The 18,573-nt window shown below is 43.4% G+C and overlaps 1 protein-coding gene across 1 annotated transcript; it reads left to right on the top strand.

Moving 5' to 3' along the window:
* Positions 1-10,187: 10,187 nt before the first annotated feature.
* On the top strand, positions 10,188-17,445 carry LOC115074664. Its single transcript, XM_029574323.1, has 3 exons — positions 10,188-10,285; positions 10,422-10,526; positions 16,613-17,445. Exons 2-3 carry the CDS (start codon positions 10,478-10,480, stop codon positions 17,218-17,220), a joined length of 657 nt encoding a protein of 218 aa, XP_029430183.1. The 5' UTR covers positions 10,188-10,285; positions 10,422-10,477; the 3' UTR covers positions 17,221-17,445.
* Positions 17,446-18,573: the final 1,128 nt, after the last annotated feature.

The raw sequence follows: 18,573 nt of genomic DNA, 5'->3' as shown, positions 1-18,573 counted from the left end.
AAGAGGGGTTGGCAATCTGTACTATGATACTCTTCTGAGGAGAGGATCTAACAATAGGATATTGTACTTCGCTACTGAGATAGCAATCTATCATGCCTCTGCTACGGAGCAGCAATCTGTTATATATAGGCTGCTGGCAAGTCCCATAGAAAGAGAAGTTAGCTATATATATATAATACTTCCGTGAGCGGTGTTAGTGGTCTGTAGTGGTTGGCTCCCACAGTGATAGTAGTATAAGGAATGACCACTCGGAGGAAATGGTGAATCCCTGGGCCGATGACAGATTACCTCGCCCCCAGGAGGAGATCTTGAGAGGAACCACCGGCTAGGTTAGAATATGAAGTAAACACAAATAGTTCTTTATTAAGCTGGAAGCTGGACCACCAGTGGTGGCAGTAATGAGTTGATGTGTCCAGCAAGGCTGAAGTCCTTCTTATATTGGAATGTAATCTCTGGGTCGCTGAGCTGTAGAGAGAGACTAGAAGTAGTGAGTAGACAGGATATACTGGATACAAGATGGTATGCTCACAATAGTAGATGTCTGCAATGGTCTCTATGCCACAGAGAGTCTTCAGTATATTCAGGAACAGGAGCCGTAGGCGAGCACTGGTTCCTCTACACAGTCTGTAATAAGAACTCACAATAGCTGTATATGGAATGGCTTCTAGAGTAGAAAAGAGTCGGTAAAAGATTCTAGAAACATGGGCCCTCGTGGAGCAAATACCGGTTCCTATCTGTAATCTTGCCAATGTAACTCTTGATCTCCGTACCTGCGATAGCAGCTTGGAGAAAGGGAGTCTTCAGAGCTATGAGAATGTAGGCCCTCATGGAGCGAGTACAGATTCCTATGTACAACAGAACTCACTGTGTTCATGTCCGCGATCGCTTCCAGGCAATGAGGAGTCTTCTGAGTATTCTGGCAATCTGAAATCAAGAATAGAGAGCGGAGCCCCCGTGGAGCGGGTACTCCTGGTAAGTTTGAAAAGGCTGAGCAGTGGGGAAGGATTCCCCTGGCTGACTCGGATCGTTGTTGCAAGTATCGTGGACTGCCGAAGCAAGTCCCATTGGAGTTCCTTGCTAACTCATTAGAGGTTAGCAAAGACCTTTTAAAGTGCAAATGGATGACGTCACTATGGGGGGACACCCCCGAGGTTCGCGCCCTTGCTGGTACAAGTCTGGAGCGCGCGCCCTTACGTCATCAGGAACATGGCGGATCCGTAGCATCAAGCCAGCCCAGGGACACCGGGACCAAGAGGCAGAGAGAAGCTGCGGCTGCATCTGTCCATCAGAGCCGAAGGGAGTCGCTCCCAAGGTAGAGAGGGTGGAGCAAGGGTCAAGAAGAGGCACGAACACAACAACTGCTGCTATTATAAAAGACTGTGTATTGCCTGCACTCTCCTGAGATTAAGATGAACTGCACTGTATGCTTTTGTTGGGTTTTTTGTCTGGAATTATCTGAAGTGAAGGCCTGTGGCCATTTTGTTTGTTTAAAGTCACTGTAAATAAAGAGTACTGAAGCACAGCCAGAGTCTACTGGTGGTTTCCTCTGGCTGTACCCAAGCCACTGACTGCTCGAGCTACCACATATGGTGGTGTAAGTGGGATCACTTGCCTAAGGCATGAAGCACATACAAGGATCCACAGCTGCTGAGCAGAAAAAAATAAAACCCCTCTTTTTCAGAGTTTTTTGCTTCCTTTCTCACACAGACACATGCCTCACACTTACAAAGACATATGTTCCCTCTCTCACACACATGCTCCCACTAGCTTACACACATATGCTGACACATACATTTGCTTCCTCTCTCACACACACATGCTTATGTGCTCTTCTCTCACACGCATACATGTGATCTCTCTCTCTTACACTATAGTGAGTTGAAATATGGCAGGTTTTGCCTTGTATTCTGGATCACACAAATACACTAAGAAAATAATGACACCAGACTACAGCTTATGAGAACATATGAAAAGCTATATTCTCTGTATAATATATGCACAAACAGATACGTATGACGTCTGACAAACAAAACACAGGATATTTTATTTATGTATTTATTTAAAAAGACTTGTTACCTGTGCCCTCCAATGTTTGGGATGGGTTACAATTCATGACATTCACAATAAAATCGAAGAGAATACTTATAAAACAAGTGGAGGGGCAAGGGAGATATGATACAGACCTTCAGATACCTAAAAGGTTTTAATGATGCACAAACTTTGAACCTTTTCCATTGGAAGAAAAATAATAGAACTAGGGGTCATGAAACGAAACTCCAGGATAACTCAGAACCAACAACAGGAAATATTTCTTCAGAGATGGTGGTGGATGCCTGGAATGCCCTTTCGGAGGAGGCGGTGAAGATGAAAAAAGTGAAAAATTTCAAAGGGGTATGGGATAAACACTCTGGATCTCTAAAAGGCTAGAGGATGGAAATGAGAAAAGCGTACAGGGGAGTAACTTGCTTGTATGGAGGTTACTACTTTTAACAGAAGGCATGGCGATTACGACCCTTAACCAATAAGCCTTGATGCTGTTAATGCAACATTGCTCCCCGCTTTGATGGCAGAGGGTAAAGGGGAATTAGATTCTGACAACGACCAAGAGGGATCTGAATGCTACAGTCTGGGGAACTGATTCTCAGATATAAGGAAAAAAACACAGGACTGCTTCTATGGCAAAGTCCATAAGCAAAGCACATCAAGCAGCATTGTCTGAATTTTCAAGAAAGCTCATCCTCCAGTAAAAAATGTTGCTAGCAGTAAATTTTTATGGAATATCATTAAGCTTGGGGGTAATTACATAGAGCTGCAGTTGCTACCTAGGGAAGCTTACTGGGCAGACTGGATGGACCATTTGGTCTTTTTCTGCCATCATTACTATGTTACTCTAGAACTTGCCCAGTATTCTTTTGATGTCTTGTAGTGTGGTTTAGTCTAGTTTTGTAGCCCTGAAAATGTTCAATGCATTTTTTGGTAAAATAGTGTGGCTGTTACATTAGTGTACTTGAATTCAGAGAAATAAAGGTTAAACAATAAAAAGAAAATATATATAAGCTGCTAGACCTTAGGAAGGGAGTGTCTTCTCCTACACGTTTGTCAAGTAGTAAGTTAGTCCAGTAAAAAGGCGTCACCTTATCTGATTTCCTTACGCCATCCTTCAAGCATGGTGAAACCTGTTTCCCCTTTGAGGAGGAAGTCCTTTGTTTTATTTGTGCATGGGGATAAAAGATCCTTATAATATCCCTTGCTGTCACTGCTGACCAGTGCCCCTGTGTGTATTCTCCTCAACCTCTTAGTTCATTTACATTTGGCATCCAAACACCTGCTTCGCAGATGTGCTGTAGCACATCTAGGAAGTGACACAATATGGCAGGACTCAAATGTCTGACACTGAAATGCAGATGCATGCAAGTAGAGGGATCAGCATTTCCTCTGGTTCCTTGCAAGCTTGTTAACAATTCATTACTGAACAATGAATCCAACAGCTTGTTGTTCACAGTACACTGAGGCAGGCATGGCTAAAATGTATTATTTAAGTTCCTGGGTGTACAACACCCAACTCATTCAGAGCAATTTACAGCTTCTGGTTACAATTTCAATTAGCAGGATATAAAATTACTGAGTCAAGCTGTTAGAAAAAGTGCCAGGGAGCAGCAGGACAGAGCATGCCTGAAGCTTCTAGTGCTGACTACACAAGGACAGCTTGTCCCTTCATCTTCCCGGTTTCAGCAATGCTTCAAGACTTCTGTAATGAATTCTGCTGAGGCTTTGCTCTGCCACCTGTAACCCGGTAAGGACTGCAGTCTGCTGTTGCTTCCGTTTATCTTAATGTAGGAGGTACTGGCCAGGCCATGCTGCATGTAAATAATTCCTCTCATTGTTATTGCCTAAATCATTGCTTCTACTCTTCTTCTTCTCCTAGTTCCAATTTCCCTTGTTTTATTGTAACTTACTTTTCTGCCTCTCAACACCTGTTTTTCGTTCAAAGTTATCACTCCCCTTGTTTTATGTAAACCAGCATGATGTGATTTTGTGAGTAGCGTCGCTTGTAGGACTGTACGGAATCTTGTACATGTAGCATGGGTTTAAGCTTTTTTAGAATGTGGAGCTTGAAAAAACCTTCTCTTAGGGTGGTGTTAATGTGCTTTTTAAAGTTGATTTGGTTGTCTGTGGAGATCCCAAGATCTCGCACATGAGATGGGAAGGAATTAGCGGAGAGATCTGGGTCATGGGAATTGGGTAATGAGATTCTGCTGATTCGAGATAATGAGGAGTTCGGTTTTGGAAGTGTTGAGGGCCAAATGGAGGTTGGTGAGGAGGGTATTTATGGAGGTGAGACAGCTTTCCCAAAATTTAAGGGTTTTGGGAACGGATTCTTTGATAGGGATGAGGATTTGGACGTCATCCACATATAGGAAGAATTTGAGGCCGAGGTCAGCGAGGAGGTGGCAGAGGGGCAGTAAATATATATTGAAGAGGATGGAGGATAGGGAGGAGCCCTGTGGGACACCTTGGGTCAGGTGGATGTGGGAGGATTTGGATTTGGCGATTTTAACAGAGTAGGCTCTATTGTTTAAGTACGATGTGAACCAAAGAAGGGCAGTGCCTGTGATACCAATGTCGGCTAATCGGTCCAGGAGGATCTTATGGCTAATGGTATCGAAGGCAGCAGAAATGTCCAGGATGGCGAGAATAAAAGATTGTCCATGATCCATGCCTTTGAGTAGGGTGTCGGTTAACAAGAGTAGGAGGCTTTCTATATTGAGGGACTTACGGAAACCAAATTGGGATGGGTGTAGGATGTCATGATCCTCAAGGTAATCGGAGAGCTGGGAATTGACGATCTTTTCCATAACTGGCTAGGAAGGGAAGGTTGGAGATGGGGCAGTAGTTAGAGGGATTGGAAGGGTTGAGGGTGGGTTTTTTGAGGAGTGGCTTAACCACAGCAAGTTTGAGGGGGTCAGGGACTTTACCATGGGTGAGGGAGCAATTGATGATATCGGCAAGGGGTTTCAAGAATATAGAGGGGATGGATAGTAGATTTTTTGTGGGTATGGTGTCAGAGATGTGTGCAGCAGGTCTGATTCTTTTTAAGGCAGATTCAACTTCTTTGGCGGATGTTAGCTCAAGGGAGGCTAGATTGGTGTTAGGAGATTTAGGGAGGGGGTTAGCAGGGGTAGGGTTGGGAGAGAATTGAAGGAGGATGTTGGCTATTTTGCTTTTGAAGAACTGGGCTAGTTCTTCACTTTTATTACCGGCTTCTTCATCCATAATAGGTGGGATGGTGGATTTGGTGAGTTCCGCTACGTAGGCAAAGAGGGCTTTGGGATTGTATTGGTAATCATGGATCTTTGCTGCATAAAAGTCACGTTTGGTCTGGAGAATCAAGAATCTGTAGGAGTGGAGCGTAGATTTGTAAGAGGCCGCGTGTTTTGTGGTGGGGGGTTTTCGCCATAATCTCTCTTTGATTATCTGATGGAGAACATAAATTAAGAAGAAAGTAGTTTGTGGGGGGAGGGGGGAGAGAAAGTCTGTACAGCCTGCCTAGCCCCCACCCCATTAATCTCAGGGTGAGAAGAACTCAGAAGTTCCCAGGTATGGGTTTGAGGATTTGTTTGTCCAAGGTGTTATGCATGAGTTGTAGATGTTGCAAGTTGGTCTTAGAGATACCATTTAGTAGGGCATTGCAGCAATCTAGTTGCCTGGTGATTAAAGCATGAATGATTGAAGCTAAGTTATTACGATTGAAGTAGTGGTGCAGTTGTCTAATCTGGCAGAGAGCATGAAGGAGGCTCTCACTACATTGGTGATGTCATCTGTAGTGTTGGATAGAGTTGGACCCCCAGGTTCTGGACCAAATCTTTTGGTTGGAGGGGGCTGCTTGCTAGAGAAGGTAAGGAATGAAGGGGGTGACCCTGTTGGCTCAGCCAAAGGCGTTCCAATTTAGAGGGGTTGAGTCTGAGTTTGTGCCTGTTGAGCCATTGGGCTACTGCTGAGAGACAACTATTGAGATTGGTGATAGGTGAATTTTGGTCTGTTCCAATGTCCATAGAGAGGAAAAAAGAGGGAAGTGGAGATGTGAATTTGGGGTAAAGACAAGAAGTTCTTTATTGGCCATGTTAAGTTTAAGGCAGAGCTGTAGCTAGCCTATGGCCGATATGGCTTCTGCCATGGGTGCTATCCACCAGGGGGACCATTGTGACAACAGTGGCCTCCTCCTCCTGCCTCCCACCCCATAGTGAGGAGCAGACTGGGAGGCTTGATTGGATTTTATACGATGCGCACATCGGCAACGCACTTGAATAGGTGTAAAAAATAATTATCTCAGGTCCCAGGAGTATTCGAGCTGGTGAGGCCTGGGGGAGGCTGGATTGCAGGAAGATGTGGTGTAAAAGCTCCCCATGGCATTCTGCTGCATGAGTGCAGAGCTGGAGCGAGCAGTTTGATTTGCAAGGAGCTTGGCCACAGCAGTGATAAAATAAAGTTATGTGGCACCACAGGAGTGCAGGCCACGACGCTGACGTTATCAGTGGAGTCGTGGGAATGTCCTCCCAAAGTAAAGGCAAAATCAATAAAATTCAAAAGAAATAAAGCCCCGAGTGGAGGTGGGAAGGCAGCAGTGGTTATCAAATTAAAATCAAATAAGCTTGGGGGCATGAAAAGAGACCGGGGACCTGCACTCAACCCTGATTTTGACTTCCAATTCAATTTCAAAGCTAAATTTATCCCATTTTCCCACAAATTAATTTTGAGGTTTTAAAGATATCAAATATCTCAGAAAAAATCAAATGGAGGGTGGAAACATCTGAGGAGGGAATGGAAACTCCTATTCCATTTGTATTTTGGATCAAAATATAAAGCTTTAGGTATTGATACTTGTGAGGTGTTAAATAGGCTTGGGATGATATTAAATACCATCTATTAATGTGGGAACACATTGGGAAGGATTTCCTGTAATGTTTGTCTCTGTCCAGTCCAGGTAAAAATAAGATCGCAGCATTCTGAAGCCCTCTTCATGGAAACTCAGGGGCTTGGGCGTAGCACCACAAAAATTACTCAGATTACAATCTGCCTTAGCCTGATAAAACAATTAAAACTCTTCCCACCATTACTTTTCAATATAGTAGTGAAAGCTGATCTTCAACTCCTTCTGTATTATCTCAGTAGTATTAGTACTTTATACAGTATATAGGAATATATAAATATGGGTCTGTAACAGTAGCAAAGGGCCAGCATTAACCACAGAACATCCCCAGGCTCAAACAGCAGAATCACCGGCAGCCTGCAATGTAATGAGTGGGAATTCTTGGAAAAAACAAAAGCAGTTCCACACAAAAACCACAAACATGAACCCCACTGCAGCGCTGCAGGCCCCGGCATTCTGCAGTCAAACAATATTCGGCGCTTAATCCAATATCTATTGATAATGCAGATAGTTCCTATAGGTCCCCATGTGGTAAGAGCAGGATTTCCTTCCTCAGCAGTCTCTGCCCTCGGGGTAACTCTAGCTCTTAACCTTACAGTAAAAGTTTAGATTTCCTTTCCTTTCCTTATCTTAGTTGATTCCTCCCCATCTACAGTCTTCTGACATCAGGGAGGGTAGGAGGAGGCATGCATGGGCCAACAGTAACAGGCGGCTTTTCCTGCTTCTCTCCCAGGGTTTATTCCTAATGTCTTTCGGGCCGATTCAGTAAAATGCGCAGGAGAGCCGGCGCTCCGAGGCGAGCACCCGCTCTCCCGACGCGCGTCCAGGCCGCTCTCCTGCGTGCGCGATTCTGTATGCAAATGAGAGCCCGTGGTTAAAAGGAGGCACTAGGGACACTAGTGTGCCCCTAGCAACTCCTTATTGGCAGAAGGGGCAGCTGTCAGCAGGTTTGACAGCCACGGGTTCGGAAAATGGACGCCAGCAAAATTGAGCGTCCATCTTCCAACCCGCAGGCCATGGGCAGATTTTTTTTTTTTAAGATTTTTTATTTTTTTTTATTTTTGGGGCCTCCGACTTAATATCTCCATGATATTAAGTCGGAGGGTGCACAGAAAAGCAGTTTTTTCTGCTTTTCTGTGCACTTTCCCAGTGCCCGGAGAAATTAACGCCAGCCTTTGGGTAGGCGCTAATTTCTGAGAGTAAAATGTGTGGCTTGGCTGCACATTTTATTTTCTGTATCGTGCGGGAATAACTAATAGGGCCATCGATATGCATTTGCATGTTGCGGGCGCTATTAGTTTCGGGGGATTGGACGCGTGTTTTCCACATGCTATTACCCCTTACTGTATAAGGGGTAATAATAGTGCGTTGAAAACACATGTCCAAATGGGGGCTAACGGTGCCCTGGGCCTGAGTGCACCGTACTGAATCGGCCTGTGTGTGAGGTCTCCCATTGCTGCAGGTCCTCAGCTGGGAGGGGGGGGTGGAGGGTTCTGTGCTTTCCTCTCTCCTCATTGGACAGCGGTTCCCCCCTCCCCATTGGTCCAGTGCACTTCCTGGAGCAGCTTAGCTTGGCTCTCCTCAGGAGGGGAGGGGGCAGGCTTTGGAGCGCAGTGAACTTTCTTGCTTTTAATCTCATTTATTTCACTAAAGGACTGTCATGGTTGGTGGATGCTTTCCATGTATGGAACTTAGAAGCAGCTTATTAATTTTAAGTCACTCAAACTCTTTGTGCTTCTTAGAGCAAGGACAAATGCACACTCATGGGGCCAGGTACCCTTGTTATAGTCCCTTGTCACAAGTATATTCTCTGGCCCTTCCTACAAGTTGTACATGAAAATATTGTAAAGTACTTGTCCCGGAGTGAGTCCAGTTCAATTGCACTTGATATCTTCTTCTGTGTGAATAATAAACCATTGCTAACTACTCGTACATTTTTCCAGATAATATTTTTCTAGTTTGTTTTTGAATATGCACTGTATAATATGAAAGAGTCAAAATAGTTACTGAAGTCCAAATATATTTGATAATTTGGCCTGCCACTCTGCCACAGGAAATTGTTTAGTTGATTGGATAAAATCTTTGTTCACAATTCTATATCTGTTGTTTCTTAACATTTTATCAGCAAGGAACTCAAGTGCCTCATTTGCTCAAGGACTGGAAGTCAAGCCTGCTAATCTAGAACTCTCAGGGTCCCCCTTCATTGGCCCTGGTTTTATCTTTTTTTTTTTTTCCAGAATAATACATTAATTAAGATGTTAGGTTATAGAAAATGAAAACCTTAAATCCTAGATTCCACATAACACGATTGCTCAGGAGAACCTGTAAGATGCACCTGCGTTATGCAGAGTGATAGGTTGAGAATGAGCTGGGTGAAGTTATGCTAAGAATGAAAACATTGCAGCTTCAGAGACAAGTGTTGGAGTAATGTAATTGTAGAATGATGTTCAATCAATAAAAAAGAAAAGATATTCATTAGAAATTATTCACACTTCAACAAATGTATCTGCATCAGATCTGCCAACTCCGTCATTTAGTCTTGCTACTATAATCCACGTGTTAATCTCCAGCCAAATCAATTACTCCAATTCAGTTTGAAACACCTCCAGCTCCTACAGAGTACTGCCATGAGAACTTTGGTCAGTGCAAAAGCAAGTGATCGTATCAAGCCTATTCTCCATCAGCTTTTCTGGCTCGCAGTATAAAACAGGATAAAATGTAAAACTCTTTGCTGAATCCTGAAATGCATGAATAAACAGGCTCCTCTCCCCTTACTCGCCCTCAAGGGAACTCCAAAATGGCTCTTTCCTCTCCTCTGCCGACTGCTGCCAGACTGTTCTGCTCGAGACTCCGTGCTTTCAGCTGTTACGCACCAAGAATCTGGAACAAAGTGCCACTAACCCTGCACCTGGAGCCACCAGGGTACCTTACATTCAGCCAGGCCTTCCCCTAAGATCCAGATGTTCCACTCAGCTTCCTGAACCCCTGATGAGGGACTGTGCTATACACAAAGAGACACAACTGGCTTTTGAAATTCTTCACAAATAGGTTTTCTCCTGCCGAATCCTGAAGTTACAGTAATTGCTAATTCTGATTCAATTGTAAGCTGTTCTAATGCCTTTCTTCATTTAAATTCATTGTAATCCACCTTGAGAGGAACTTTGGGAAAAAGCAGAGTATGAAATGTTGATAAATCAATCATTGTGGCATCCAGCCGAAATGTCCTTATGGCTTTGTTTCTGTGGTGCAGGTGAAGCTACGTGACCTGGAAAGCCGAATTACAAGCCCAGCCTGTCTGTGGTTGCAAGGAGAGCGATGGTACCAAGTAACTGCACATGGAGAGAGTTATGTGAACAGGTTAGTAAGAAGTGTTTGCTCTTTTGTTACTAATTAGGAGTCAGTCCTTCTACTGATGCCAGGAAATGATTCCAGCAAGCTCCTCATGCTGTTAATACAATGAAAGTGATGCCAGGTTTTCTCCTCTTGTACACAGCATCGCTTCAGACACTGAGAGACTTTGCTGCAACAGCTGGCAGACTCACCTGGACTATGACCTACCACAGACTCATCCTTTTCTTCTTCCTGAACATGCTGGCAGGTATGAAGAACAATAAACCCTCTGAAATGGTAGGACAGAAAAAATATATTGAAGAGAAGCATGAGCTGAAAAAGTCACTGTGGGACATTATTCAATTAGGCAAAGCTGACTGCTACTAGGGCTGTAGCTAGCCCACACTACTGTAACTCCCAGTAAAGCATAATTAGCCCATTACAGAAGACCAAACAAATGATGCTGACGTTACAAAACCCACAAAGGGTCAAAACCATGGCTTCATACATGCAGGGCCATCATTAGGCAGGTGTAACAGGTAGGATAGGTCCTACAGTGGTCACGCTGCTCAGCTCTAAAGACAGCCCTATGGTGTGACATGAAAATTTGCAATAGACTAAACATGCCAGAAGTGATAAACAAGACAAAAGATAAATGGCCAAAAATAATGCAAAATCATGCACTTAGAATGCAGAAATCTAAGGACCAAATACCTTCAGAAGCTTGCACAAGGGAACTGTGAGAACAAAACGGAAAATATCAGAACGCCTCTGTTTAGAACTATGATGCGACTGCAGCTTGAGTTTTGCATGCAGTTTCTGCTCACCCTGTCACAAAAAAGCTGTAGCAGAACTAGAAAAGATACAAGGATTGAACAGCTCCCTGTGAGGAAAGGCTAGACAGGTTAGGGCTCCTCAGCCTGAGAAGAGAAGGCTGAGCGGGGAGATATGATAGAGGTGATTTGCAACAGTTAAATAAGGAATGGTTATTTACGCTTCCAAATCATGCTAATGCCAGGGAATACTCCATGAAACTAGCTGGTAGAAGATTTGAAACAAAATGTAAGAAAGCATTTTTTCTCAATCAAAGCACAATTAAGTTTTGATATGTGTTAAGAACATAAGTGCCCTGCTGGCTCAGACCAAAGTCCGTTGAGCCCAGCATCCTGTCTTCCAATAGTGGCCAATGTAGGTCACAAGTACCCAGCAGATCCCCAATAGTTGATCTTATGTCTTGTATCTCATACCCAGGAATAAGTGCTGGCTCTCCCAAGCCTACCTGGGCGTTAACTGTTTATGGACCTGTCCGAACCTCTTTTCTACTCCACTGGGTTAGTTGCTTTGACCACATCCCCTGGCAACAGATTCCGTCGCTTGATTGGGCACAGAGTGACAAAATACTTCCTATGATTTGTTTTAAATCTACTGGTTGCTAGGTTCATGGATTAGGTGGTAACTCCTAATATTGAACCCAACATTACAGCATAGGTAATTTTTCCCTTTATGCATCACCTTGCAGGTTCCACATTAAATTTCATCTGCCATTTGGATGCCCAATTTTCCAGTCTCACAAGGTCCTCCTGTAATGTATCACAATCCACTTGTGATTTAACTACTCTGAATAATTTTGTATCATCCGCAAATTTGATTACCTCACTCATCGTATTCCTTTCCAGATCATTTATATATATATTGAAAAGCACCGGTCCAAGTACAGATCCCTGAGGCACTCCACTGTTTACCCTTTTCCACTGAGAAATTGACCATTTAATCCTGCTCTCTGTTTCCTGTCTTTTAACCAGTTTGTAATCCACGAAAGGACATCGCCTCCTATCCCTTAAGAACATAAGAAATTGCCATGCTGGGTCAGACCAAGGGTCCATCAAGCCCAGCATCCTGTTTCTAACAGAGGCTAAACCAGGCCACAAGAACCTGGCAATTATCCAACCACTTTTTAGTTTTCGTAGAAGCCTCTCATGAGGGACTTTGTCAAACGCCTTCTGAAAATCCAAATACACTACATCTACCGGTTCACCTTTATCCACATGTTTAACTCCTTCAAAAAAGTGAAGCAGATTTGTTAGGCAAGACTTCCCTTGGGTAAATCCATGCTGGCTGTGTCCGATTAAACCATGTCTATCTAAATGTTTTGTGATTTTATTCTTTATAACACTTTCCACGATTTTTCCCGGCACTGAAATCAGGCTCACCATCTATAGTTTCCTGGATCACCACTAGAACCCTTTTTAAATACCCTTCAGTCTTCAGGTACGATGGACAAATTTAATAATAGGTTACAAATTACTAGTAATCTGTCTGAAATTTAAATTTTCTTTTCAGAACCCTGGGGTATATTCCATCTGGACCAGGTGATTTGCTACTCTTTAGTTTGTCAGTCTGGCCTACTACATCTTCCAGATTCCAGGTTTGGTTCAGTTCATCTGACTCATCACCCTTGAAAACCATATCCGGAACTGGTATCTCCCCAACAACCTCATTAGTAAACACGGAAGCAAAGAATTCATTTAGTCTTTCTGCAATGGCCTTATCTTCCCTAAGTGCCCCTTTAACCCCTCGATTACCTAACGGTCCAACCAACTCCCTCACAGGTTTCTTGCTTCGGATATATTTTAAAAAGTTTTTATTATGAGTTTTTGCATTTACAGCCAAGTTCTTTTCAAATTCTTTGTCTTATCAGTGTTTTACATTTAACTTGCCAGTGCTTATGCTTGTTGCTATTTTCTTCAGATGGATCCTTTTTCCAATTTTTGAAGGATGTTTATTTTGGCTAAAATAGCCTCTTTCACCTCACTTTTTAACCATGACTGTAATCTTTTTGCCTTCCTTCCACCTTTCCTAATGCATGGAATACAACTGGACTGCGCATCTAGGATTGTATTTTTAAACAATGTCCACACCTGATGCACACTTTTAACCTTTGCAGCTGCACCTTTCAGGTTTTTTTTCTAATTATTTTCCTCTATTTATCAAAGTTTCCCTTTTGAAAGTTTATTGTTAGAGGTGTAGATTTTCTTTTTGTCCCCCTTCCAGTAACTAATTCAAATTTGATCATGTTATAATCACTATTGCCAAGTGGCCTCTCTCACAAAATCCTTCGCTCATCTGAGAATTAGATTTAAAATAGCTCCCTCTTTCATCTGTTCCTGAACCAATTTGCTCCATGAAGCAGTCATTTATTCCATCCAGGAACTTTACGTCTTTAGTATGTCCTGATGTTACATTTACCCAATCAATGTTGAGGAAATTTAAATGTCACTATCATTTTAGCCATATAGATGGTAGTATACCCCTATCACTATAGTCTTCCCTGACACAAAAGGGATTTCTACCCATAAAGATTCAAATGTGCATTTAGTCTCGTGCAGGATGTTTATCCTGTTGGACTCTATGCCATCCCGGACATAAAGCGCCACACCTCCTCCCGGGTGCTCCTCTCTGTCATTGCGATATAATTTGTACCCCGGTATAGCACTGTCCCATTGGTTGTCGTCCTTCCACCATGTCTCTGAGATGCCAATTAAGTCTATGTCATCATTCACTGCTAGGACTCAGAAAGCAAATCGGAAACCGATCAATTATGCTGAGAAGCAGGACGAACAATGGTGATCGGTGTGAAAGGGATTCTTTATTGGTTAGCCCAACACCAATAAAGAATCCCTTTCACACCGATCACCATTGTTCATCCTGCTTCTCATCATTCACTGCTATCATTCTAATTCTCCCATCTTACTTCTTAGACTTCTGGCATTAGCATACAAACATTTCAAAGTTTGCTTTTTGTTTGTATTTTCATTCTGCTTTTTAATTGACAGGGATAAGTTAGAATTTTTTTTAGTTCAGGTGAGTTTTTTTTAGTTACAGGCACTTGGACTACTTTTCTTATAATTGGAACCTCACTGTCGGGATGCCCTAATTCTAATGCATCATTAGTATCCTTTGAAGATACCTTTCTGAACCATGTGCTGCTGAGCGACTGTCGGCTTTCCCCCTTGACTGTGCCGCAGTAATATTTGCAGGATAATACAACACACAAAGCACCTATTCCTACACTTTTAACAACTTGAGCTTGCACTGATGACACGTCATCCATCTCAGTTTTCTGTACCTTTATTTTCTTTTCATACATAATTAATAGCCCTCTCCTTTTCTTCTTCTTCCGTGCCTTTTCAGCATAGGCAAATCTTCAGGACAGACAGCATTTAACAATATGGTATCGTGTTCAAGAGGCCAAGATTCTGTTATAAAATACAAATTTAATTCTCTCTGATCAATTATTTCTATAATAAAATCCATTTATGCCAGATAGAACAGGCATTTACATAGCCAATTTTCACTTCCACCTTATTTTGGCAGCCAATAAATATTCCATAGCTAGGAATTCTTAATGCTTTTGACCCAAAGTGTTCTTGTACCCATGGTCTTAATGCAACATATCTACCCCTTCCCATCCCCACTGGAATCGCTAAACCCATGTGTAAGCATGCATGTATAAGAGCAGTACACAATACCCACCCCTTGTGTCCAAATAAATATCAAAACCAAACTAACCACTTACAGGTGATCTATGTTTAGAAATCCTCCCTGCCCAGTAATCTTACAACTCCAAATACCACTTTTATCACAAAAAGCCAGCATTTACCCACTGCTCCTTAGAGGGCTTCCAGGGTGATGTGTGATGGAGTCACGAGACCTGCGCTGGCCAGAGAGACAAAACGTGCAATGTGCTGAGATAATCCGGTGACATTTAACCTATAACTGCCCATTGGAGGGAGTAAAGGAGGCCAGTGGGAGAGAGGAGTTTTATACCATTTTACTCAAAAAGGTTTACAATCGCATATATTTAAGCTACTCTTAATTAATATCCTAAGTTGTTTATCCTATTAATTACACTTTGCTACGCATACTTAACTAGCTTAACCAACGTTTGCCCCCCAACTTTGAGATTTTCTTTATAATAGTTTTACCATTGTTAACTCATGTAATGTATAATTTTTAGGCTTATAGTTAAACCTTAGGCGTATGTTATTATGTTCTCTGTACACCGACGTGATATCTCGATAAATGGCGGTATATAAAAACCAATAAATAAATAAATAAAATATAATGCCTATACAGTTTATACAGCATAATAATTACATGACTCCAGCACACCTTCAGCATAAATTATTTATTGCAAATAATTCACATACAATTTGAGCACTGGGCTTGAAAAGCATTGACTTCCTGACTTTGTAAATGGAATAGCAGTCAGACCAAAGAATACATAAAACAGGGCGGCAGATAAATGCCTTACTGCCCATCCACATCTGCTCAGCTTTCCAGCACCTTCTTATCCCTCAGAGAATCCCCTGTGCTTGTCCCATGCTCTCTTAAATTCAGAAGCTGTCCCTGTCTACCACCAGCTCCACGGGGAGGCCGTTCCGTGCAAACACCTCCCCCTCTGTAAAGAAATATTTCCTTAGATTACCCCCTCATCCCATGATCCCTCATTCCACTCATTGTTCGCCTATGTTATAACAAAGTCATTTTTCCACTGATTTTTTTTTGTTGTTGTTGTTATAACAATGAAATTCCTAGGAAAAATAAAATCTGAAAATGAAGGTCCTTAGATGTGCTCGAGTAGCTCGTATAAAGTTGTTTCATGGGGCTCAGTAGATCACCAGAAACTCTGAAGGTTTCCCAGTTCCTAGCTGGGCTAGGAAGCATTCTGATTCCAATAATTGGTCATGTTTTGCTTCTGATATTCTGCTGTTCCTTAACCTGTTTTCTGCAGGATTATACAGACTTTTTCTGCTCATTATTTTGTAGAAAGTCTTTTGTTTACTGTTTTAGCTTTGGAAAATGCGTATCTCTGCTATCTTTGTATTTTGCAGTCTTCCAGGAGGAAACACATTCTTGTTTCTATTTCTCTGGTGTTACAGTGCATGCAGAGTGACTTCTCAGGTTTCTTTTTCTAATTTATCGTCTCTTATTTTGTATTTGGTGAGGATCTGTGTGTGTGACCAAGCAGAGGGATTCTTTTAGCAGGTAGTTGCTGTGTAAGAATTTGTAGCAGTCCAGCTTGTTCTTCTTTCTCCCCAGGAGGTGTATTGGTGTTCGAGGGCAAAATTTGAGTGCTCACTTTTCATAGGTAGGGCTTGGAGTCCTGGAGTTAGTGTTTTTATGATATGCTGGGTTTGCTTCATAGCTGAGGGATGTGTTTTTGCAGGGTTTTGTTTTATGCCAGAGAGTGCCTGGTTGTGGAGGGGATTTGTGTTGCTTTTCTTGAGGTAATACCAGAATGTGAATATTCTTTATATACGTAGTCTGTGACCTCTCTCTCTTCCCCCTCAGAAACCGTTTCTGATATATCTCCAGCACCACTGCACAAGGCCCATCCCCTGATGCAAAGGAAGAAGACTGGGAAGGAGAAGACTGACCCTGGCAGTAGCGACCCCAGCAGCAGCCCTGGCCTAGAGCTGCTGCGGAGTGCAGTGCTCAGCACCCTGGGGGAGCCGAGGTTGGCAGGACATCTGGCCGTGCTGGAGTCTTGGTACCAGCTCTCCCAGGCGAGCTCAGCTGAAGAGTCCCGCAGGGCCCTGCAGAAGCTGGGAGACTGCCTGCTGCTGGGGGGCTGTGGCTTTTCCTCACGGAGTACAGTGCAGGCAGCATGTCCGGCCACCCCAGACACCCTGACCCCCATGGACGCCCTTCACACTGGCGCGTCTTTCCTGAGTGGGCTGCAGGCTGCCTTTCAGGCTCTTCCTGAAATCCTTTCCCAGCGACTGCAACTCTTCTGGCAGACTTTCCAGCTCAGCATCTTCCCACGCTTTGAAGAAAGGTTTATTGGTGCCTTGAGAGATTCCATTTTTGGGACCATTGGCTTGCTAGTGCAGGAGCTGCGGATCTTCATCCCTGGTCCTAGCCTGGACAGTGGCGGGGCATGCAGACAGGGTGAGTAAGCAGAGCTCCCAGGATCATTGTAGTGCTCTAATCCCATGCTGCTGGCAGCCCTGCCTCACTGTAAGAGCTCCAGTAACTATGCGATCTATCACCGTGAGCACAGATTACTGATGGCACATAATGAGCAAAATGGTTCATCCAGTCTACTCTGTGCTGTTTAGGGTTTCATCCTGATCCTTTTAATTTAGAATACAACAGCCAGACTGAATTCTCATCTAAAACCTCTACTTTACGTTACTACTGAGAGACTAGTAGGCAGAGAGTGCAGGATTGAGAGAGAGAGAGAGACTGGGGGATAGGGTAGGAGGAGTAAGAGAGAGAATGTGGATAGGGTGGGGAAGTGAGAGAGAGAGACTGGGGGATAGGATGGGAGAGTGAGAGAGAGAGACTGGGGGATAGGGTGGGAGAGTGAGAGTGGGGGATAGGGTGGGAGAGTGAGAGAGAGAGACTGGGGGATAGGGTGGGGGAGTGAGAGAGAGAGACTGGGGGATAGGGTGGGGGAGTGAGAGAGAGAGACTGGGGGATAGGGTGGGGGCGTGAGAGAGAGACTGGGAGATAGGGTGGAAAATTGAGAGAGACTGGGAGATAGGGTGGAAAATTGAGAGAGAGACTGGGGGATAGGGTGGGGGCGTGAGAGAGAGACTGGGGGATAGGGTGGAAAATTGAGAGAGAGACTGGTGAGGTCAGGATAGGAGACAGAGACTGGAAGAAACTGATACAGACTTACCAACTACTACTGATACAGACTTACCAACTACTACTGATACAGACTGATACAGACTTACCAACTACTACTGATACAGACTGATACAGACTGATACAGACTGATACAGACTTACCAACCACTGCACGTTCTACTTCTTGTTAAACTTCTATCATCCTCTTCTTCAACTCCCAGTTAGAACCATCCTTGTTTTATTGTAACTGCTTCTTTCTGCGCACTTGTTATAATTTGTTATATTTTGCAAATGTATACTCTCATGTTATAGTTATGTACGTTTATAATGTATTGATCACCCCTTGTTTTATGTAAACCGACATGATACGAACTCCGTGAATGCCGGTATAGAAAAAAACTCAAATAAATAAATAAATAAATAGGGTGAGAAGATCATGAGACTGATATGGATAAGGAGGGGGTACTGAGAGAGAGAGAGGGGGGGACTTACTGGGGGGATGAGGGGCAAGGGGGATCCCCAGTGGGGGACCCTTCCCCCCCTCCCCCATTTTGATTTCATGGCTCTTGGTGCATAAAAGCTTGGCCACCCGTATTGAGACCTGTCTCCCACTCTGGGTAAACAAGAAAAAAAAGGTTCCTGCATGAAGCCCAAAGTAGTTAAAATGAAAGGAGA

Source organism: Rhinatrema bivittatum, chromosome 13 (assembly GCF_901001135.1).
Source record: "Rhinatrema bivittatum chromosome 13, aRhiBiv1.1, whole genome shotgun sequence".
Lineage (NCBI taxonomy): Eukaryota > Metazoa > Chordata > Amphibia > Gymnophiona > Rhinatrematidae > Rhinatrema > Rhinatrema bivittatum.
The sequence above is the reverse complement of the archived record's forward strand: the minus strand, read 5'-3'. Positions and strand labels throughout refer to the sequence as shown.

What these genes read in the sequence shown, in the direction of transcription:
- LOC115074664 (XM_029574323.1), top strand. Translation starts at nt 10,478, where the DNA reads ATGACCTACCACAGACTCATCCTTTTCTTCTTCCTGAACATGCTGGCA. An exon ending in CTTCCTGAACATGCTGGCAG is followed by an intron (nt 10,527 to 16,612) that starts GTATGAAGAACA and finishes CTTCCCCCTCAG; the next exon opens with AAACCGTTTCTGATATATCT.